At 42.7% G+C, this 22,827-nt stretch overlaps 1 protein-coding gene across 2 annotated transcripts in view; it reads right to left on the reverse strand.

The window, feature by feature from the left end:
* SHC4 (SHC adaptor protein 4) overlaps positions 1 to 22,827 on the reverse strand; it is a 60,399-nt gene that overhangs the window by 1,953 nt on the left and 35,619 nt on the right. For both annotated transcript variants that reach the window (XM_044438997.1, XM_044438998.1), the window contains 9 exons: positions 22,024 to 22,087; positions 18,720 to 18,839; positions 17,878 to 17,931; positions 15,164 to 15,215; positions 11,524 to 11,650; positions 6,226 to 6,403; positions 4,265 to 4,325; positions 2,238 to 2,417; positions 430 to 683 (listed from right to left, as the gene is read on the reverse strand). In XM_044438997.1, the coding sequence (XP_044294932.1) occupies positions 430 to 683; positions 2,238 to 2,417; positions 4,265 to 4,325; positions 6,226 to 6,403; positions 11,524 to 11,650; positions 15,164 to 15,215; positions 17,878 to 17,931; positions 18,720 to 18,839; positions 22,024 to 22,087 (1,090 nt within the window). The remainder of the gene's footprint in view (positions 1 to 429; positions 684 to 2,237; positions 2,418 to 4,264; positions 4,326 to 6,225; positions 6,404 to 11,523; positions 11,651 to 15,163; positions 15,216 to 17,877; positions 17,932 to 18,719; positions 18,840 to 22,023; positions 22,088 to 22,827) is intronic.

The following is a 22,827-nucleotide window of genomic DNA, read 5'->3' on the forward strand; positions in this document are numbered from 1 at the left end:
TCAGGAGAAATGGTTCAACTGTGGCTCAGATGCTGACAGTAAGTGCTTTAAGGTAACACAGGCAGGCATCTATCCACTACTGAAATGTGACCAAGAGCTTCTCCAAAACAGAATTTGACTCAGAGAGGTCTAATCCCCTGGCACAGAGTGAGATTGTTATAATATTTCATTCCATTCTTCGGGTCTTTCCAGATCTAGGTGCTTTGTGCGGTTTCACACAATGGAGGAGGAGCAAAATCTATTTTAGGATAGGAGAAGGAAGGGGCATTAGAAATGGAGGTAGAAAAACAGGGCAGTTTAGACTATCCTGCTCTGACTGGCGGCACCTCCCCTATCTGCCCACCCATGGTCCTCTCCTGAGCAGCATCAGTACATGGTCCTTGGACCCTCTCATTTTCACACGGCATCCATGTCATCCGGGGCGCCTACCTTGCCTTCAGGATCCACCAACAACAGATGCTTTGCTTGACCTCCTTGCAACCCACTCAGAACATACTGGCCAGGAGATGTCACACTTTCTCGTACCAAAAAATCCCCATCGTTCACCAAGAGGCTTTCGGCGGCCTTCCTGGTTAACTTTCCGTGGTAACATTCTTCATTCCACAGCTGTGGTTTTGGGCCTGTGATGCCTCCAAGATCTTCCCTGTTGTTGGAAAGGTCCCGCTCAACAGTTTCCAATGGTCCTGAAATTCAGAGGAAGAGACTAGGGAGTAACCCACACTATACAGCTCCACCTCAAACAAATAGCCACTGAGTCGCGGACAGACAACATGGGGCCCAAAACCTGCCCGTGGAGACGTAGGACTTCTCTCATCTCTAACTTAAATGGGTGTTTTTAAACTTTTTTACTGGCAACTAAGTTTGCTTCAAAGTGAAATAGGAACTTTATCATGGGAAATGGGAACTTTTTTGTCATCTTAGGGTAAAATCTTGTGCATATTTAAACAGAATAAGATCCTACAACTCCCAGGCTTTTCCAGCCAGCCCATGCTGCTAAGGTAATGCTGGGAACTGTAACATCTTTTCTGCCTAAACATGAATAAGATTGCACCCATAATTTTCCAGGAATGGTTCTGGGCATTTTACTTTCCTTTCTGGCTAGCCATGCCCACCTATTTTACAGCTGTGCCTGGGAATTTTTCACAAATCTCCCAGTGTGTGCAGAAGGTTGCCTTTTGCTGCAAAAAGAAACATGATCTAAACTCAGGGGTTATTATTAAATAGAACCTTCATGATTCACAGATTTATTCTAAATTTGCAAAGCAAAAGCAAACTTACAAAGCAAAAGGTACTTACAAAGCAAAAGGTACATTCAATATTGAGCACATTAAAGCTATAATTATTTAGAATCCTTCAGCAGTGAAGGCAGAATTAATCTGTGTTAAAGAGTGCAAGCTTGGATCAGAACAAGGTCATTGAGTCAATGCAGTTCTGGAAGGGAGGCGGGAGTGGGGCAACCTGAATGAATAAATGATCTTACATTAAGTGGCATGATTTGTTGATCCCGGTGGAGTATTATTGTATTGTTTTATTATGTTTATTAGTAGTGTTTAATTGTGTTAATCATTATTAATTGTATTGCTTATATAAGTTTAATTATTTTTTTTTATTTTTTCTTTTTAAAGAACAAGGTCAGTGCATGCTTTGTAAAAAGAAAAAAATGCCATCAACCGGCAGCCAAGGAGTTGGAGGATATTTTGAAGGTCATCTAATCCAACCCCTGCAGAATGCCACTGAAATATCGCTGCCAGGTGGCCCATCCACCCTTTTCTGAAGAACCTGCCATGAAAAAGAGCCTGCCATCTCCCGAGGCAGTGTGCTGCACTGTGAAATAGCTCTTCCCATGAGGATGTTTCTCCTACTTTTTTGCTGAACTGTACTTCCTTGAAATAAAGGCAAATAAATCAATTGTATAAATTATATGGAGAAAGATGGGTTTCATTTCCAAATTGTAATGCAATGCTGGTGCTAGATGTACATCTTTAGGAATATTGTTGCAAAGTCCTGGCACCACCCCAAGAAAGGCCTCCCCCTTTGCTGATAAATAGCATATATTCCCAAGGAGGGCATCTGGAGCAGATTCATGGTCATCTGTTTTCACTGCCTGTTTTCTAAACTTGGCGTTGCCTGTCTCAAATCAGCAGAAACAGATGCTTAGCCCTGTTTCAGAAACCTGTTACAAGCATTCACATATCTATCAAAGCTCCAAAGAAAATACTGCAGGAATATGAACTTACTTGAATCATGAACTGGACTTCCACAGGTCTGTCCTGATGTGAGGCCGCTAGTGGTACACAGTGTCGTTTGCAAATTTTGTGTGTTGATATATCGAGGGTCATCAAAAAGATCCCCTTTGCTTGCATTTTTCAGCAGTGGAGTATCTTTCCTTGCTGTCTGCACCGGCTCACTGCAATTATCTAAAGTAAATTGCAACAGGAAGAAATTTGTTTCCAATGAGAGGGAAAACAACAATGGCATGTAAAACACTGAAATTTGACAAACATACCCAACCAAGACATAAGCAAGAAAATGTGTCCAGCATTAATGCCAAGAAAGGGTTTTTAAGCTATGATGTTTCTTTTTAGTGCTGCCATCCATTTCAGGAAAAGCAGCCCCAAGGGTTTTTTTTAAACATTGAACAATTTTGCTGTGATTCTCCCCTTCTTTCTCCATGCATGGACATCATTTCTTGCTGTTGCTGAAAGTAAACAGGATGATGAGCAGCTCAGCTAACAAAACAAGTGTTGAGTGTGTATTGTTAGAGAGCTGTTCATAGTAGAGGTTGGATGCCTAGAGTGGCCCCTTCCATTGCCACTTTTTTCCATAGGACTCTAAAATGTTTTTGTAGAGTCCTATGGAGTGAAACCTATGGAATTCACTCCCCAAAGAGGTCCGCCTGGCACCGTTGTTACTGGTTTTTCGGCGCCAGGTAAAGACCTTTTTATTTAAACATCATTTTAATTGTTAAAATATATGATCTGGCCAGGGCAACTTCTTCTTCCTTCTCTTTTCTCCTCCTATATTCTTTATTTACTTATTTTATACTGTTAATTTTAATTTTATATTATTATGTTTGTATCTCAGTGTATTTTTTGTATTTTTGTATTTAGTGGTAATTTATTATGTTCTATTGTATTTCAATGTATTTTATTGTGTTGTAAGCCGCCCCGAGGCTTTGGCAAGGGGCGGCATAGAAATGTTATAATAATAATAAAAATAATAATGTTTTTTCACCACGAACGGAACAATGGCTCCCCCGGGACTGGGCGTCCCAAGAAGCCATGGTAAAGCATGGAAACCATGCAACAAAGCATTTTCCTTGCACTTTTCAGAAACCAAACAGACCATGCCAAAATTCTACAACTGAGAATGGATAAAACAACAGATCAACAAGAGTAAAAAAAAACCAACCCAAGGTCATGATGTATTAACCTGATCTTTGTGTGTTTAATGGAACCCTGAGACCAACCAACAAGAATGGTGAGATTATGAAGCTCCAACAGGTAGTATAGTGAACTTTCCCAGTGTCCAAAGTTCAAGACAACTCTTTGATGCCACGCCAAGGTCTTGGGGCCTTCACCTTGTTAGGAATTACACCAGACATGGTGGAGCTGCTTTCCCCAATCATCCTGCAGATAAAAGCTGCTTTTGCTATGAGATTGAAGCTATTTGCCTTCCTGAAACAGGTTCATCCACCACCTTGTCCCCCACAAAGGTGGGGTTAAAGCTTGTAACTATATAAATGGTTGCAAGAATTGGGGGAGTTGTTCTCAATCCAAAGGAAAAAAAAAAAAACAGATGTGTTCACCAAGGCCACTTTGGAGGACCATGGAGCCCCCCTGGCCTATTCGGGTAACCAGTACAGCCAGAGATAAAGGGAAGGTGAGCTTTCTTTGGCTTGTTTATATTCCTTGCCCATATTTCATGTGAAGTGCAAAAGGAAGGGTTGGAGCCCTTGCACCTCATTGACCTGCCCATACACGTAAGGGACTATTTCCAACTTACTACAGCAGCAGCTCATTGCTGCCAGTACTTAGTTGTCTGACTTGGTCTCTCTCAGGTGGCTCCTAAAGAAGTGAGTGAGCAAAGGCACGACTTAAGCATCGGGCTTGCTGTGGGCTCCTCAGCTCTCCCATTCTGGATCACCAGGACAGGAGAGAGAGTGGTAGGTTTGACTGCCAGCAGAATGGGGCTTCTTTCTACACATCCCTTTATCAAAAGGGAAAGTTGTAAATGAGCTCTTAGGAAGATACAGGCTACTTACCTGTCGGCTTCTGTTCTTCTGGGCAGTTTTCATATATATTCATGGTTTTGGGACTCTCAGTCTGAAAGGAGTAGAAATTAACCAGTGTTGATTGATCCAACTAGATCTAATCCTATAAAGCGCATTTGGATCAAAGTTCTCTGGGCAAAAAAGCAACAACTTCTGAACAGAATTATTTAACAGATTATCATTCATCTATCCTTTGGACTGTCTTTAAGGCAAAATCCCAACTTACTAACCAAAGCTAGCCAAATTCAATAGCCATACTGTACAACCATGACATTTTACATTCCTCTGATAATTCAGCATAATTATTCATGCCTCCTTGCTCTTTTTCCCAGCAAACAAAAAGAGGGACCCTTGCACAAGTTGGGGAAGAAACAAACCAAGATGCCTTTCTTAGTTGTGTTCTGGACAGCATTAACACCATCCAGCTCTGGCTGTAGTCCCACCCATTACTGGAATGCCTGCTGCCAGCAATAATGCAGAGCACAAAAGGAAGAAGATTCTTCCCCTGTGATAGGGGGAATGAAGCTTTCATCATGGTCAGCTGATTAGGTCATATGACTCATTTAGAGTGCAATCCTATGCCCGCTGCCCTCAATCCATCTCTGCTGCCACTGTGCCCCCGGATTTTTATCTAGACAGCTGTTTTCAAAAGTTTAGGTGCTGGGGAGGGAAGGAAGCTGGGATGCCAATAGGAGCTGAAACAAGTCCATGGCCCCGGCCTCCTCCCCTCTGTGCCCCCAAACACAGCCCCCTTTTCTCCCCTCCAAAATCCATCTGCAACCTCAAGGAGACATCCAGCGCAGTTCTTTCCATGCTCAGCCTTTAAGTCCCTGCTCTCAGATTGTAGGATCTCAGAGCTGGGACTCCAGATAATCTCATGGTCTCCCAGATGATGTTGAGAGGCCACTGGACTGTGTCCTCACTGTTCTTGTTGTAGTGACTCATAATGCATTAAGGAGACCAGTATTCGTTTTATGTCTCAGTTGTGTACATATCCATGAGGGGCAGGTCCCATTGACCTCATGTACTTGTGGGAACACAGGCACCAAACTGTGCTCTTCAAGCCTGGGGCTAGGGTACTGAAAAGGCCACCTGTTCCTCTGTGACCCTGTCCCAGGGTGGCATGGAAGGGAAACAGGAGCATCCCCCAGCAAGTCCCTTTTTTGGAGGTCAGAGCCATGCAATTCTGTACTGGACCCCCAAGCTAACCCGCTACGCTGAGCTGAGCTGAACTGCTTTATCACCACTGTTGGAAGTAAGCTTCAGCTGCCAGTCCAGTTGGCTTCTGTTGATAGGATGGGTACCTGTGCCATCTTGTCCTTCCTCTGTGACAGCAAAAGTCTCTTGGGTCAGCTCTGGAGGACATTCTCTCTGGCAGCACCCAGCCTGTGGAATTCTCTGTCCTGGGAAATCCATCTGGGGCTTTCTTTAATAATTTTTCATAGCACTGCAAGATGTATTTGCCCCCATTGACTTTTCTGAATTTCATTCTAATGAATTCATTGAGTTTCGTTTTAATTACGGGTGTCTTGAATGTTTTATATGGTTTTTCTCCTCTTGTTAACCCCCCTCTGGCTTGGGCCAAAACTCCAACAATGTAAGCATATGATTTTGCACCCCTGGAATTTAAGCAAGGCCTGAGCGCCTGACTTCTCCAGCAGTATAGTTCGGGACAGGTAAGATCCGCAGGGCACTGGCCTCCAAGCACACGCAACCACACTGGACTGTAAAATGCCACACGGAAATCAGGCAACGGTTCCATTCAAGGAGGAGGCTAAGGTGTTTCTCCTCTATTTATCCCCCATGTGCCTCCTTATAACCTCCATCCACTAGTATTACTCCTGCCCTCTGAGGAACGAGAAAACAAACCTGCTGTTTTAGTTATTCCAGGAGCTATGGAAATTCGTCCGAAATAGGCGAGGTACATTGCTAAGCCACCTCAACACACTTACTGGGCAGTGCTGCTGTTCATGGTGCATCGGCCTGGTTGTTCTTTGTTCCGGGAATACTTTCAGTCTGTTATCCAACAGTCCACCTGTAGGGGGCTCTTTCCCTGGGATTTCATTATAATATTCATGGTCCTCTTTATCCTGAGCATTCCATGTGGATCTCCCTAGGTTTACCACATCTCTGTACAAAAGCAACCAACATATGAAATGCACACATTTCACATTTGTCACAAGCAAATGAGGCACGTCCCTTTCAGCAGTGCATTCCCTCAAATCGGTCTGTAAAGCTATTGTTTATATTCTCCATTCCTCTGCTTGTGCAGCACTCAGAATGGTTTCACTGCATGGCCAAAACACAAATCAAAATAAATATTTTAATAAAAAGGGATAAAATTATTGCAATAATAACATGAAAAGCAGCAGTTTACCACAAGAAAGCTAGGCAACGCTATGACTAAAAATGGAAAAGCTGTCAAGAAGGCAAAGCTTTTAAATGGTAACAAAAAGAAGTCAACGAGAGTGCGTGACGGACTACACAGGAAAGGAATTCTGGCTCTGTGGCACCTCCACCAAGAAGGCCTTGTCCCTCCTCACTCACCTAATGGTCCGGGGGGATGGCACAGAGAGCAAAGCTTTCGAGGCTGATCTTAAAGTCTGGGAAGGTCTGTATGGGAATTTAAATGAAAATTTAGCTGTTCAGAGTGGGACAGAAGGCCAGTGGTGTGAGTAAAATTGTTTGCATGGGGTCTGGAGTTGTATAATCAACTAGAGAACTTTTGAAACTTTCTTTCTTTCTTTCTTTCTTTCTTTCTTTATTTAAGATATTTGTATGCTGTCCTTTGCGAGAGCCTCAGGACAGCTTACACAAATAAAATACCAATACATAATAGTATAACATAAATAAATTAATGACCCACTCTGGCTGCAATTAAAATATGGTGATAAAATTAGATATTAAAACTTGTTAAAATATTGATTAAATAAAAAGGTCTTAACCTGGCGCCAAAAAACATATAATGACAGTGCCAGGCGGACCTCTCTGGGGAGCGTATTCCATGGATGGGGCACCACCACAGAGAAGGCCCTCCTCCGGGTACTCACCCTCCTAATATTCACAGAGAGTTCCCGGAGGAAAGCTTCTGCTGCCGATCTCAGGGGGCGAGAGGGCAAATAGGGAAGAAGGCGTTCCTTTAGGTATCCTGGTCCCAAGCTGTTAAGGGTTTTATAGGTAATAACCAGCACCTTGAATTGAGCCCAGACTTCAATGGGAAGCCAGTGGAGCTGATAGAGGACTGGGGTTATATGAGAATAATGCCCAGTCCCCGACAGCATCCTAGCAGCTCTGTTTTGCACCATCTGAAGTATCCGGACTGTCTTCAAGGGAAGCCCCACGTAAAGCGCGTTACAGAAATCCAACCCGGAAGTAACCAATGCGTGTGTTACTGTTGCTAGGCAATCTTCCTCCTAAACATTAGATTTAGTCCTGGAACTTGTGGATACAAGAGACCACCTCATTCTTTCACACCAGTGGCCCATGGAGGCCTCTGGCAGTAGAGATCAAACCCATCTTGCTTGTTTCCCATTACATAGCTCTTTTCAACTGAACTGATTGGCAATCTGAATGACACCCCCTTTGATGTGGCCATTGTAGCATTAATTCTTCTTTGCAGAAGTATCTTCTTCCTAAAAATGTTGCTTTACTCATACAGACGCCAGTGCACACATTGTTATGAATGCTGCCTTTGTGAAACACTTGGTTGTCCTGGTGGACTCAAAGCTTTCTACGGGTGGAAGAAGACTGTTCTGTAGGTTCTACTTGTTGTGTTTGCGGGGGCACCCCTTCCTTCCTTGGCTGGCCCTGGGGCAGCACCCTGAACCCTTGTCCTCAAGAGGAACTTTAATCCTCCAAAGGATTGTCACCTCAGAGTCTGATTCAGAACTGGAAGCACCATTTGAGATTCTGGCCCACAAGAAGCAGGAACTGTCCTAGGATAGAATAGCAACTTTTGAATGCGAAAGGAAGAGGGAGATTCAGTTTGCAAGCTGGTTCCAAACTGAATAGATCTCATTGCTGTAATAGCTGGCATTCTGGCTTTTTTGAATGACTTCTGCAATATTCCTCTTTTGCATCACAGATCAAGCCTAGGTGGCCAGTTTAGCAAAATAAAGCCTTTTGCCCTGATCTGTTTGAGAAGGGGGGGGAGGGGGAGACTGGCCGCTGCCAGTTCCATTGCCACGCTCAGGCTCTGAGGACTCTAGTCACGAGGACCCCAGGACCCCACAGCCATTCACATGTCCTCACAGTCTGAGGCTGCTCAAACAGGTCAGGGCCCTTTAAGAGAAAAAGCCTTACTGTGGTGGCAGGGCCAACCCGCTTAAACTAGGCCCAGTCCCCACTTGAAGCTCATTTGTAACCTGCTGCTTGTGGGAGCACTATGTACATAACTCTATCTAGCTTCCAGCCTCAGCACTACCTGGAGCTCTCCATGGTGCTGTTCTATTCTTGTTCTTGAAACTTGGTATTGCTGGCAAATCTAATTCAAAGGCAAATCCTGCATCCCAGGCCTCACTGGTACTCAGGAAAGCCAAGCTGCCACAGTAGGGGCATAACAGAACCCCCTGCCAGGAGGGCTACTTGTAGGGTGCCACAGAGGGTCTTGACTCCCTGAAGCGTGTGCCTAAAAGAGTCAGTTGATGGCCTCCAAACTGGGGGTCACAGAGGCTTCTGATGTTGCATCTGTGCGCTTTTCTACGGGAGGGTGCTGTGCATAGTGTGGGAGGGAGAAGATGCGATATGGGTTCCGCGATGGGTCTGCTTGCATGAGGATTCTGGTAACTGTGTGCAACGCTGTAATTAGAATCCTCAATGTTGCTCCAGGAGTGATTTTTGTAACGGTGCTATTTGTCTCTTCTGTTTGCATTCTACTTGGGATGCTTCCCGAGAGATGCTGCCAGAAATTTAGGTTTTCCTGAGAAATAATAGCATATGGCCTAGAAATTGATTCATCTCCTCCACTTCCTAAATGGCACCCCTCATTAAATGAGTTGTTGATTGGAACAATTTGCTTAATAAAGAGAGCCTATACTTTGTGCAGTGGTGCATTTACAGAAAAGGAACCAGACCCAAATCTTTGACATCTTGTGCTTACTGCATAAATCTAGGTGGGATGATCTGCAAAAGAAACTGAAAGTTTCACATGCCAAGTATAGTGATGAGAGAGGAACTGAAATAAAAGATGGCGCTAACATCAAGGGCAGATTTAGCTGTTACCCCAGTCATGTCTGAGTGCCTTATCTACCAGCACTTCCCATGATGCATCTTCTACCCCAGCCTTCCCCAACCTGCTGTCCTTTTACAGATGTTTTGGACTACAACTCCCAGAATTTCTGGCCATTGGCCATGCTGGTTGGGACTAATGGGAGTTGAAATCCAAATAATCTGATGGGCACCAGTTTGGAAAAGGGCCTTCTACACACAGGATTCTTAAAACTAAATGTCAAGGTAGTAAACAGGGCTTAATTCCTAAAAAGGGAGATGAGAATGAACCTTGGAGTCTGCTATAGAAGCCCCAATTTCTGTTCTGGGACATGTAAAGGTTACGGTTTATTGCTTTGCCCATGCTCACAGATACTCTCTTCAAATTTAAACCAGCATCTCCATTCAGGGGTCTGTCTTATTGAGCACTGCCTCAAATCACCCCTTGAGTCCAGTCTTTCTCCACTACTTGGTTTCCATTTGCAGCCCATGCATTTAGTTGCAAGCTTAGATTTGAGTCCTCCCCACACCCACCTTTCTCCCATGTAAAAACAACTCATCATGAATTGCACTTTTTAATTTATAACAAGAAGTTAATTTGATAAAAGTCCAGGAACAGGAAAAAGATACAGATCAAATAGTCTGGCTAGGGGGATATTATCCAAGAATTTAATTTTGTGATTCACAGGAGCTGGAGAGCGGGCAATGCATTTCCACAGCAGTAAATGAAATGTATTTTCCATCTGTTCATTTCCCTGTGCAGGGTAATTGATGTATGAATATATGTGGAGACATAGCATTCATCCAATATTAATTGCTGTAACTGGCAACAGCTCAGCAGGTTGAGTTCCTTCACAAGACTTCTACCAGAAATCCTTTGAACAGGAGATGAGGGGTCTGAATTTGGGACTGTATACAAGCTAAGCATGGATATTCGTGCTGAGCTGCTCATTCAATAATTTTTCCTTAGAGAATTACGGGTGGTGGTGGCAGCAGCTGCCACTGCCGCTTCTTCTTCTTCTAATATTACACTATTTTTAGGACTGCAACTCAATTAAAAAATCTTAATAATTGTCTAAGTTTAAGGATACAATCTTCTACCTACTTAGCTCAGAGTGAGCCCTACTGAACTCAAAGGGACTTGTATCAGCCTAGATGTGTATAGAATTGTTTTGTTTGTTGATTACTTGAACAATCTATTGATTTAGATCCCTTAAATGAGGATATGGATAAAAAATATTTCTTAATGTATTTATTTATGTAATAGATTACCAACTTGCTAAAACTCACACAAATGGGATCAAAACATGCTTTAAAACACAAAAAAATCAAGCCAAGAATCATTGAAGGATGACTAAAATAAAAAAATAAAGCAGTGTATGAAATCACAAAGAAAAATGCAGGTTACTAAAATTAAGGAAAAGAGAACTGGAATAAACACATCCTCTTGAAGGCCACCAAACGGGGGCCACATGCCCTTCCAAAGATGTGGGGGCACGAAAAAAAGGAACCATCCCTGTTCCTCAGTAGCCGCAAGAGTAGGGCCAGTAGACCAGGAAGCAGGGCTTCAGATTAGGGTCTTTAGGCATTTTGTTTTGAGATTATGTACACACCTGCTATTGCAAACATAATCTTAGAAGAGACCCCACCTCTTTCCTATTAATGAAATAAATGGGGCACTGCTTCAAAAGACACTTGCCATCTCCAGTGATTTTAAGCATCTGTATTAAAATGAATAATACATTATGAAATATTTGTTACCTGAATATTTGGGCACCCCCAAATTTATTTTTTATTAATTAATCTAACGGAACCCTGATGCAGAATTCTGTGATTATGATCAGATAGAAGACTCGGGCTGTACAAGATCAGAAACAGCCCAGTGTCAACAGAAACCAAGCTCATTTGGTGCAGATTGCTACACAAGGCCGTCTTGATGAATGAGAAAAGATGGGCCATGGACAAAGATGAAGGGACAAGCATCGCATGCACCTGCAAAACAACAGCAAATCGCATATTCATCGTATGTGGGAAATCACACTGACCTTTCATTGGAAGCAATTAAAGCAGAAGGATTTTTCAGGTACTGTTTGAACCGGAGCTCAAAAGCTTGTCCGATGGTATTTATGACTTCCTGGGCTATCCCACTGGGACATTCCAATATATGGCATGCTGAAAAAAACGCAGGGAAAGATGTGGGACAGAAATTGCTTTCATGGTTACAGAAGACATGACAGTTCAATACCAAGAGTGGCTGGAGCTTAGAGCCGTTCCAGAATTCCATAGCAAAGGGGAGTGTGCTTTTGCTTTGGTTCTAGCCTACTCCTTTTGAAAGAGCCCATGGCATGTCAACACCCTTAAAATTAAAATGCTTTACCATAGAAACATGCCTAACACTGTGTAATTCAATGGCGCAGCTAAACATTATCCCAGATTTGCTTATCCCCACTGGCTAGCAGCCCCTCTATTACATACTTTTACTGATTAGTATCGCTTAATGTTCAGCATGGCCCTTTGAATGCACACACCCAAACCAACCATGTGCTCCAACAGACTTTGCTGGGGGGAAAACGGGGTGTGAATGTTGAGATAAATTAAAACAGCAAGGGCAATTTAAGATTATCACAGAAACAAATTGTTGCTGTCCAGAGCTTTTCTACACAAGGCCATTAAATGCCTTCAGTTTTGTTATGGAACTGAGATCTGAGCTTTTGCTTTTCGTGTTACATAACCTCTAGGTGGACCAATGCTGTAGCATAACAGTGTAAATACACCAGTAGGAGTAGTGCTTTCAAAATAATACCCCATTTTGCCTTTTCTTAGGGAGGGAGGGAGGGAGGGAGGGAGGAGAAAGTGCTCTGGGGAAAAAAGCAGCAATGCTGGAAGATCAGAACATTATCTAAAGAACCTGTGAATAACCATGAATAGACAATCGCAAGTGCACATGACTGGGCTCAGACAGTACACTCACTGACACACATGCACCAAGTATGGTTTGAATGTAGGTTGTTGCTGAACTCTGATCTACTAACAAACTCTGATCTAAGTAAACCCTGAACAACCCATGAAGAGGACTCATGGTTATGAGCTGTGGGTTGTTCACCATGGTTTGTTACCTTGAATGGATCCAGACAACGAAATAATCCATGTTTCAACAGTAACCCATGGTTCATTGACAACCTACACTCAATCCATACTCAGCCCTTGAGTGTGGGTTACTGTGTTGTCCGAACCTAGTCAATAAATGCCTCACGTAGAAGAGCTGCCAACATCTGGAGGGCCATGTGTTCCATTAGTCATTGCAAGCCACACTTCCCAGTTTAGCCATCAGATGGCAGTTTGATACCATTCTTTAAACAACAGCTGTTGAAGGACAAAACTGATGAACTCTTGGATGTTCCTGACTTTCCCTGCTTACTGAGGGACCACATGATTGCTTACATAAGTGGACACAAGTAGGACAAAAGTATGTTTATATATGTGAAAATCATATATGTCTTTGCTACCCAAATGTTTGCATATCTGGTAGAATAAACATCTGACTTCAACAAACCAGATGACACAGAAATGCAAAAACATATATTTAAATGCATTTATATTTTAAATAGCAGCTCCAAGGACCCAAAGCCAAACAAGGTTCAGGAAGGGAGTTTAACCCTTCCTTCTTCTCCCACTAGACCTTTCTCATAATTGTTTTTCTACTTGAGGTTATTGTCAGGCAAAATCTATACTTCATCTTTGGTTTATTACTGCATAGCATTCCATAACCCCTGCTTGTAAATTGTGTTCTTTGATTCATCCTGGTCTGGCTTTTAATTTTAAATAAATGTCATGCCAATTATTTGAGCAACTTATTCATTTCCCAAATATCAACCGATCTTTTCTAGTGCTAGACTGAATTGTTTATCCTCCCATAAAGAAGAAGATAAACAAGTCTGGATGGCCATTTTAGGAAGATTCCTTACAATAAATGACTTTGCCTTTGTAGGGCCAGAGTAATCAAACATGTATGGAAAACTTCAATACATGTTTTCTTTGTGTGCGAGTCCGAAGAAAAAAATGAATGAAATTGATCCTTCATTCCTATTTTATTAAAATACCCAGGAAGAACTTTAAAATAGCATGATACTGCCAATTATCTGAAGCTCTCTGGGCAGTTACCTATTTCTGCAATACAGTAACAGCCACCCGCCCCCAATAAAATAGCATAAAATGGCACTCACACATTTAAACTATGTGAACAACTAAAACAAATTCAGAGACGAAAGTGATGGATGGCCTAGAAATATCCTAAAATAAATAAATAAGTTTGTCCTCTGGATTAGTGTCCCCCAGGCTATAACTGTCACCTTACTCACAGGGTCTCCGGGGTGGGAGGAACTGCACCCCTGTGAGGGCACAGCCTTTTTCCCTTCAAGTGGCGCACTTGAGTTTTTTTGTTGACTAATTCCAGCCCAGCAGTTATTAAAACAGTTGCCAAATTTGTCTTTTTGTCTGAAAGGACTTGCAAAAGGACTTTGGCAGCATGAGGAGAGTTTGGCCCTCCTCCTACAATGTTTCTTTTCTCTCCTTTCGTTTTGCGTAGATTGACCTTTCCTTTCCTTGGGCCCAACAGCGCACACGCCTGGTTGTCCATCTTGCTCTTTTTTGACTGGTAGTAAAATTGCAGCAATAAATATTGATAGGGATGAAAGAATGCTTTGAAACAAGGAAACAGGAAGAGTGAAAATGTAGCAAAGAAAATCCCTTAGCCATAGTGGGAGGGGGCCGGGATCAGATAGCAGGAGGAATTGGCACGTAGACAAAACAGAAGTACCCTTGCTCAGTGACCTCATGAATATAAACTAAAACACCCTGCATAGAAAACAAGCTCATTATAATGCACATGAGACGGATGAAGTGGGAGGGAAGAACAGGTATTGGAGCAATACGGTATAGGCAGACAGAAAGACTGTAACCGCCCAGCCCCTCTTTGTACTGTTCTCAGTACTGCTTTTAGCATTGTTCTTCACCTGTACTCTTAGGATGCCCATCTTAAATACATGTACTAGGCTGTAAGCTACATGAAACACAGTGTCGTTTAGGTCGGAGTAAACAGGCATAGGACTGCACTGCGGGTGTTCTTTGAGGCGCCTTTAATTCTGTAATTGTATATGTATAATTGTATATTAGCCACCCAGACAGCATTATGCTAACGCCTTTTACACAAATCTAATAAACAAATAAATGACATGTGTTTTAGTGTTTAGCTCTTATTTAATTAGTGTGTTGCCCATGTCGCTTACTGCCTTGGCATCTAAAAATGGCGGAAACGTGATGTATGCACGTGTACACATAAAATAAGGAATGCGCCATGCTCCCTAAACACAGGATACGGTTAATATATTTTATATTGTAACCTTTGCATTCATATCCAATCTTCCTTCAAAGGATGAGAGTCTCCACTCCCTTGTGGCATACATTCAGTGAACTGCCCAGAGCTACCCAGTGAGTGGGAGTGTTGTCATATGAGCTGCTCCCAGGAAATGTGCTTCATGTTTTGTAAATTATGTTTCACATTGATTAGTTTTTATGCTTTGTTTTAATTAAGACCTTACTTTAATTCAGTTGTTTTTTTGTTTTTTTTTTAGTTGAGTGCCATAATTTGGCAGCAAGGCCAAATATGAAAGAAACACTTATGCCTACCTCTTTGATTCACAGGATCTTTAGCAACATAGGCAACATAGTCAGTTGTATCCTGAAACACACAAAATGTACAAGGTGAGGATTTATTTAAGGGGTTTAAATGACTACATTCTACTTTATAGCAGACCTTTTTCCTTCCTTTCAAGGAAAGCAGACCAGATACTAATCCAAGCATTTCTAGGTTAACATGTGATTAAAAAAACAATATGCAGGGAAAATTGGATTTAAATATTTTTGAACAGTTTGTTTCTCAACGTATGCATTTCTTCCTAAAATGCAAATTTTGAACATTTTAGAGCCAAGAACTCAACTGCAAAATGTGGAAAGGACAATCATTTCTTAACCTGAATATTTGCCCAAAAATATGTCAGTTCATTTTGAGATGAAGACTGAATTCAAGCTTTAAGCATCCCTACACCAAACTCTGACAATGGTTTCAAATGACCTTTGATATTGTTTGTTGTACTGATGTTTTATTCTTTTAACTTTTAATAGGTTTTAATATGTTGTTAGTTGTAAGCTGCCTAGGTAGGCTTTTGGCAGTTATAGGTGGCATATAAATATGTGAATAAATAGTTAGTTTAGTTTGTTTAGATGCCCTTTGCGTGGAGGTGAACTATCTGTTCTGCCTCCAACATATCACAAACTAGTATCTCTCTAGGTTTTCCCTTCCCAACCTATAACAAGATTCTGTCTATGATCTTTATTATGTTAGAGGCCAAAAGCAATAGAAGTTAAAACCCCCTCATTTGGGGAGTTAGTTCTTGCTTATACCAGCAGTAGATTCTGAACCGAATTCCTCTCTTCCCTTCTGCACCAAATAACAGTGGCTCCACCCTCAGGGAGGTTCTCCCTGATTGTAGACCAAACTGTGGGAAGGCTGGAGCTTATTTAATAGGTCCACTTGTTTGACATGATGTTGGACCACTTGGCTGAGAAAGTCATGCTCCTCCCCTCTCACCCCCACCCCAATGTACAGTGTCTCCCCCAATCTAGAGGCTGTTTGGTTCTCTCCATCTGCTTGGCTTAACTTGCAGTTCATTAACTTTGGCATTTCATCTAAGCATTCTGATCCTACCTATTTTTCCAGTTCAAAGTCTGAAATACCCACCTTGGAATACAGTATTTTGGGAGAATTGGGTGCTATACCTACAGCCCATTAGCTGGCCAAACCTACAGACCAAGGTTGCTGCACCTAATTATAGCTGCTCATTGGTTTGACACTCTGTCAGTTCATGGCCATGTGACAGAGACGGTCAGAGAAGTGAAACAGAGCTCCATAACGTCTCCGGTTTTGAACTCCTTGACCCTCTATTATATTTATTTTCCTCCTCACAAACTCTTCCCACACTCCAATGGTGATGGAGGTAAGATTGCTATCTAAAGGACCGGTTATGCATTCCTACATAGGTGAACCATAATGAAGAGAATTGCTCACAGCAGGATCAACAAATTGCCCCTGTAATTTCCCCTCTCCTGATCCAATAAATGAATAAATATTTTTGCATTCTAGAAAATCCAGCCAAACATTTATCATAGCTTATTTTAGCATCCAAGAACATATTAGTGACCTAATCATGTACTTGCTTAGACAGAAAAAACTCCTACAATGCACAGCATTCAGTCAATGCTGCGAGCTGCAGGACTGTTTTTGTGTAAACATACATAGGATTGTGCCCTAGGCCTCTCCGTCTGTCCGTCTGTCTGTCTGTCTGTCTGCCTTTTTTAAACCAAAGAGAGATTGCATTATTTCACTCACAGGGTTATGGTGATGTGATGTGGGACAAGTCAAGTTGTTAACAGGTGATATTGCAGGTACTGGGCTTACGTGCAAATAGTTTTCCTCTATGGTTAATTCACAACTAATGAAAACAATAATACAAATGTACTTCCCCAAAGAACACATGAAGCTGCATTAGACCAAGTCACACTTTGGCTTTCCTGACCTTGCTTTTAGAAAGCCTCCTAAAGCAGGGATGGTCAGCACATCCCCTGCCCCAGCCTTTCTTGCGGCCCTCGTAGGAACATACGAGCTGCCCGACATGGGCAGAGTCAGACCATTGCTCCATCTAGCCCAGTGCCTTTCACATCAGTGGGTGCTGGTTCCCCAGGGCTTCAGGCACGGTTTTGCAGCCCTACCTGCAGAACAAACCCACAGCCTTCTGCATGCAGAGCACATACTCAACCACTGAGCAACAGCCCATCCAGCTCTGGTCCTTTCCCACCTTTCCTGGTGCTGACGGTGTACTGACAAAATCGCTGCCAATACTCAGACAGTGGTTTCTCCTTAAGACAAAGCATGTGCTCGTTTTAAACCAAAATCTCACCACCTAGAGGCTCCCAGGATGCACTTTTGTTTTACAACAAACTGCATGCTGCTTTTGTACTATTCTTTAAAGAGAAATCAGACCTTTTTTGCTGCTCTGCAGCACTACATGATAGCAGCAATGGCGCTAACAATCAATTGTGGCAAAGAAGGGTGTGGCCTCCAATGGAGAGAAATGGCCCCCGAGACCCCCAAAGGTTGCAAACCAATGTTGCAAATCCCCAAAGCTGGGTTCTTCTGCCTACAGATGAAGTATTCTACCAGTAAGCTTTTTCTCCCGAGAGAAAATATTTTCAGTTTCACTTGGAAATAAATCCCAGATGAAGAAAGATAACTGTTAGGCAGTGTTAGACAGAATATTTTCCTTATGATCAAAGCCCATACTTACAGGATCACCTCCAGATGCAAATGAAATTGACTGCATGTGGTGATTGGCAATAATCTGAAAAATATAACAAATTCGTAAGCTGCCCATCTAAATCCAGCAATTACCAGCGTAGAGCACATGACAACTTGCGATTGTGAGTTGTGCCTAGCATGAGTGGCTATGGAGTGGCACAGGTGGTGTGGCCAAGACCGCTATGGGGATTGGGTCCCCTGCTCCTGTAAAACAGCCTTCAAGGGAGGCGGGAGGATTTGGTGGGGTCGGATAAGGAAGGGGAGTTGGAATCCCTGGCTGAGCTGCCAAGCAAGCTGGGAGTCAATCAGCCACAGATGCCATGGGAAGGCAAAGTGAGCTGCTAGAGTGGAGGAAGGTGGTTCGAGGTGCAAATCATGTCCTTAACACGGTGTGCAGCTTGGTCCTAAGTAAAGCGATCTGAGCAATCAGCAAAGGGCTTCTTAAAATATTGTTACCTCTTGCATTACCAGTAAGCGTGGCTACCCAATGCTTGGACGGGGCAAAGGTGTGTGTGGACAGCAGTGGCTAAATGAAATCCATTAAGTCCCGCTGCCCAGCTACTCCCACTTCTGTTAGCAGCCATGACCCCCATCATGCCCTCCAAGAAAGGGTACCTGAGAAGACTCTCATCCCATCCCTGTGCTAAGCACTGAAACACCCCACACTTCAAACATCCCCCCAGCCCGTGGCCACTGTACACTCCAAAATGGTGCATCTACTGGGGCCATCTTGGGGCCATGTTTGGCAAAAGACTGGTTTCACAGATGGTGCCACTGGAACAAAATGGAGGCATTGAGCCAAATACTGAACAGCAAAATGTGCCAACCTACCTGTTGGGCCTCAACATTCAGAAGAGTAAGACTGGTTGTTGAGACGGTCAGTTTTATATTCATGCCAGAAAACTGAAGATTACTTTTACCAAGCACAGGAGACAGAAATTTAGCCGGAGGCTGTAAACAACAGAATCCCTATTTGTTAGGCTCCCTGTTTCATCAAGAAATTGAGCTAGTTAGTATAAGGTTGTTCTTCATTACATCACCCGGGCCCTTTGGAGCTGTGTTCTGGCATACGCTAGGCATACTTATTATTAGAGGAACCACGTGAACTTTTACAAGGATCCCAACTAGTAAGAAAGCAGCCACAGAAGTGGGATACAACTAGGCTGATGAGGGCACAGGGGAAGGGTAGCTTTAGATATCCCCAAATCTTATCATTTTGAATTAACAGGTATGTGGATAATTCAGGACTTGGAAAACCAGACAATGATCAGTAGCACATCCAGTTTATATATTTTATAGGTTTAAACATTAAAATAAAAATTGAAAATGTTTTCAAATAATTTAAAAGTTAAAATCTAAATTTTAAAAATGTTATATATACATTTTCAAAAAATCATTAAAATCTATAAATTTTGTATTTTTAATGTGTGCGTGTAATATTGCAACATATTCCCATTTGTGGCTTGAGGCTAGCATTTTATACCTAAATGCTTCACATTTTAAAACCTGGTTATATGCTTTTTAACATGTTAAATCAAGAAAATGTTGACCTTGTTCACTTATTTAAATGTTTCTGTCTGTGAAATGTGCAATTCAGAGCTGCTGCTGGTGGATGTTTGTTTTGTTTTGGGGTGTTATAGTCCTGACGGAATAAGAAGAGCTGGCTCCCAGAGGCTCGCTGGGGCCCAGGAAGAAAATGCATGTTGTGGGGAATTCCGAACCAAAGGGGATCTGTGTTGTCCTGGCATATTCGGCAGCAGCTGGGGCCACAATAGCGGACTTAGGGAGGGCCGGGCTCCTATACATCCTGCACTGAGACCGGAGATCGTGTTCGTAGGCGGCCCCCTGGGGCTGCAGCCGTCGGCCCCACCGTCCTGCTATTGGTAACACTTGCTGAAAGAAAGGTCCAGGGACCGGGATGGATGGCTCTTGCTGCCCCCGATCCCTCTAGATGAGCGGCTTTTGCTTCCACGGGTGCTTCCCCTCCTGCTGTCCCCACACCTGCTATCAAATGCTCTTCTCTCTGCTTTCCTTGTTACACATAAGGGTGTCCCTAGGAGATGGGCTCCTTTAACAACACAGAGAAAGGAACTTTAGAGCCTATGCAAATTAGTATGTGCAAATGTGCTTATTTTTCCCTGTAGACCTGAGACTTGAATCTTTTTGCACCTAGCACCACTCTGGGTGATGGGGAAGCAGCACTTGGGCATCCTAGCACATGCCTGAATGCAGCTCCAGCTGAGAGCCCCACATCACCAGCTACCAATCACCACAGCTGAACCTTTCCCATCCTCTGCAGGGGTCACCTGGCTATGGGAAGAAAGGCCTTTGCAGCCCTCGGGGGAACAAGCGCCCCACTGCACCTGCCTTGATATCTTTTTGGTGCCAGATTAAGACTGTCCTATATGACGGGGCATTCAATTAGTTTTCTGTTCTGTTAAGGCACTGAATAGAAAACTAATTCAGTTAGTTTTAACAGGTCTTGTGATTTAATATGTGTACGCTACTGTAGCTTTTCAAAGTTGACTTTTAAATTTAAATTTGGCCTTTACATTTTATATTATGTTTTTATACTGTCTTCGTTATTATTTTACATTTTGTATTGTCTCTATCTGTCATTGTAAACTGCTTATAGAGCTTCAGCTATTGAGTGAAATATTAATATCTATATTATTATTATTATTATTATTATTATTCAACAGTAGAACCAGCTGCCTAGAGAGGTGCTGGGCTCTCCCACACTAGAGACATTCAAAAAGAAACTGAACAGCCACCTGAGTGGGATGGTGTAATTTGGTGTCCTGCAACAGCAGGGGGTTGGACTCGATGGTCTTCATGGCCCCTTCCAACTCTACTATTCTATGATTATTACTATTATTATTAATCTCTGTGCTTAGACTGAACTTTCTGACCTGCCAGCAGCTGAATTTTGGGACTAAGGACTAAACCACATGTTCCATTAAACCTGTGGCATTTCCTAAATTCCTTCTCACCTTCACGTTACTATGCAGGATTATGTCTGCATATATAGGCTTTGGCCATCAATTCCACTTGCATACCTATTCAGGTACACTGGCAACTTACTGGGTATATTTACAATATGAAGATAAATATCTATTAATAGTATTTCTTTAAAACTTTTGTATGATGTCACCACATGCCTTGGCATCTCGGGATGGCTTATAATACATTCAATTGTGCATTGACATCGCCTTGTTGTTTCCCTTTGTTCTTGTTGCTTTGTCACATTTACAAAATAAAATAAAAAAGGGTTTTTTCCCCAAAGTAAGCATGCAGGGACCTGATCCAGGACCAGCGTGCTTGGACAGGGGAGGTTATGTTCCTTCCCTTTCGTTCAGGAGCAAAAAAAGATGAAAAAAGTCTCCACTGGAGTCTTCCTCATTGTCATTTCTGATATCACAGTGAATCCAGTTGGCATCCCAACTGCTCATAGCAGGTATACAGGTTTTCCCAGCAGGTATGCAGGGAACTGTCAGCTTTCAACTTTGCTCTTGCCATTCATCCTGTGCATCACTCTCCTCTTTCCCTCAACTCTTCATCACTGCTCAGGATTGCTTACCAAATAGGGGGCGTTTTAAGAAGATGCAAACACCACTGTTCAAGATAGCTTACTTCTCCTTGATTGTGCATTCAACCATGTTGAACTGCCCATTACAAGCACACAGTGCTACTATTTCTGCAAAGTGGCCCACTCTGTCTCAATTCTTTTGTGAGCGTGGAATGGAGGAAAACAAGGGGGCTTTGACTGATAGCGGCTGTTCCAAGTTCCTGGAATACACACACCCACTTGCCTGAAAAGGGGCTGAATCAGCCTGGGAGAAAATGCTGTTCTGTTTCTGGAAGTAGCAAGTAGAAGGTGCCTTATAGCTTTGGACAAGTTGTTCTTGCCCTGCAAATTCATGTCTCTTTGGAATGTGCCTGTTCCTGCTTGTTCACTGTCTGTACAATGTGTGTGTCAAAGCTGTTTTGTTTATTTGTTTTAAACAAACAAGGTATAGGAAAATACAGCTCCAAAGGGGAGACCCTAAGAAACTAACCTTTTCAATTGTTCAGGAAAGAGAAAGCAATACAAGAGAAAACAGAAACCCGTGAGGGGAGGAGTTATAATATTTACCTTCCGCTTTTTTACGGCCCCATGTATTCCTGGCACAGCTTCACACAGCCGACTTATCGCTTCCCTTTAAAGAAAGAAGAGTTTTATTTATTTTATCCTGCAAGGAACCCAAGGTGACTTACACAAACAGCATCCTCTATTCCTGTGAGGTAGATGATGCTAAAAATCAGGGACTGGCCCTGAGTCACCTGGTGAGCTTCACTGCCAGGTAAGGATCTGGCTCTCAAACAGCATCAACAATTGGCTATTTACCAACATGGGTTATTCAGGCAGCTTCGGTCAATGAACACCTTTTTTAGAGAGTCAACTTCTTTTTGGTTCTAACAGAACAACAACATTGCAGAGAATAACATCCTGCTGAACAGGCCACGTGATTACTCAGGCCTCACACTCTCCAAGAAGTCAGTTACATACTTGTAGATCAAATTGCAAGAGAACGAACAACACATTTACAAATAAGGATGCTGTGCTAGAACACATACTTGCACAAGGACGTTACCAGGATCCAATCCTTATAATCTCCAGTTGAAAGGATCAAGCAGCTGATGGGAAAGGCCTTTCTCCTTCAAACTTTGGAGAACTTTTGTGCCTTAATTTGTGTAGGTTTATTCATTGCAGATGCTTCTTAAATAGCATTTTACAGAACAGCATACAAATGTTAAAAGGGTCAGAGCGTGATGATGGACTTCACTTTCAATAAAAATACTCCCTGCCTGGGATAGACTGTATATTCCTTCTCCCAGTCCCAGAGTAGTGTAGTGGAGCTGGATACAAGAGTCCCAGGTTCAAAGCCCTTGTTTGTGA

Source organism: Varanus komodoensis, unplaced genomic scaffold (assembly GCF_004798865.1).
Source record: "Varanus komodoensis strain SLA01 unplaced genomic scaffold, ASM479886v1 scaffold33, whole genome shotgun sequence".
Classification (NCBI taxonomy): domain Eukaryota; kingdom Metazoa; phylum Chordata; class Lepidosauria; order Squamata; family Varanidae; genus Varanus; species Varanus komodoensis.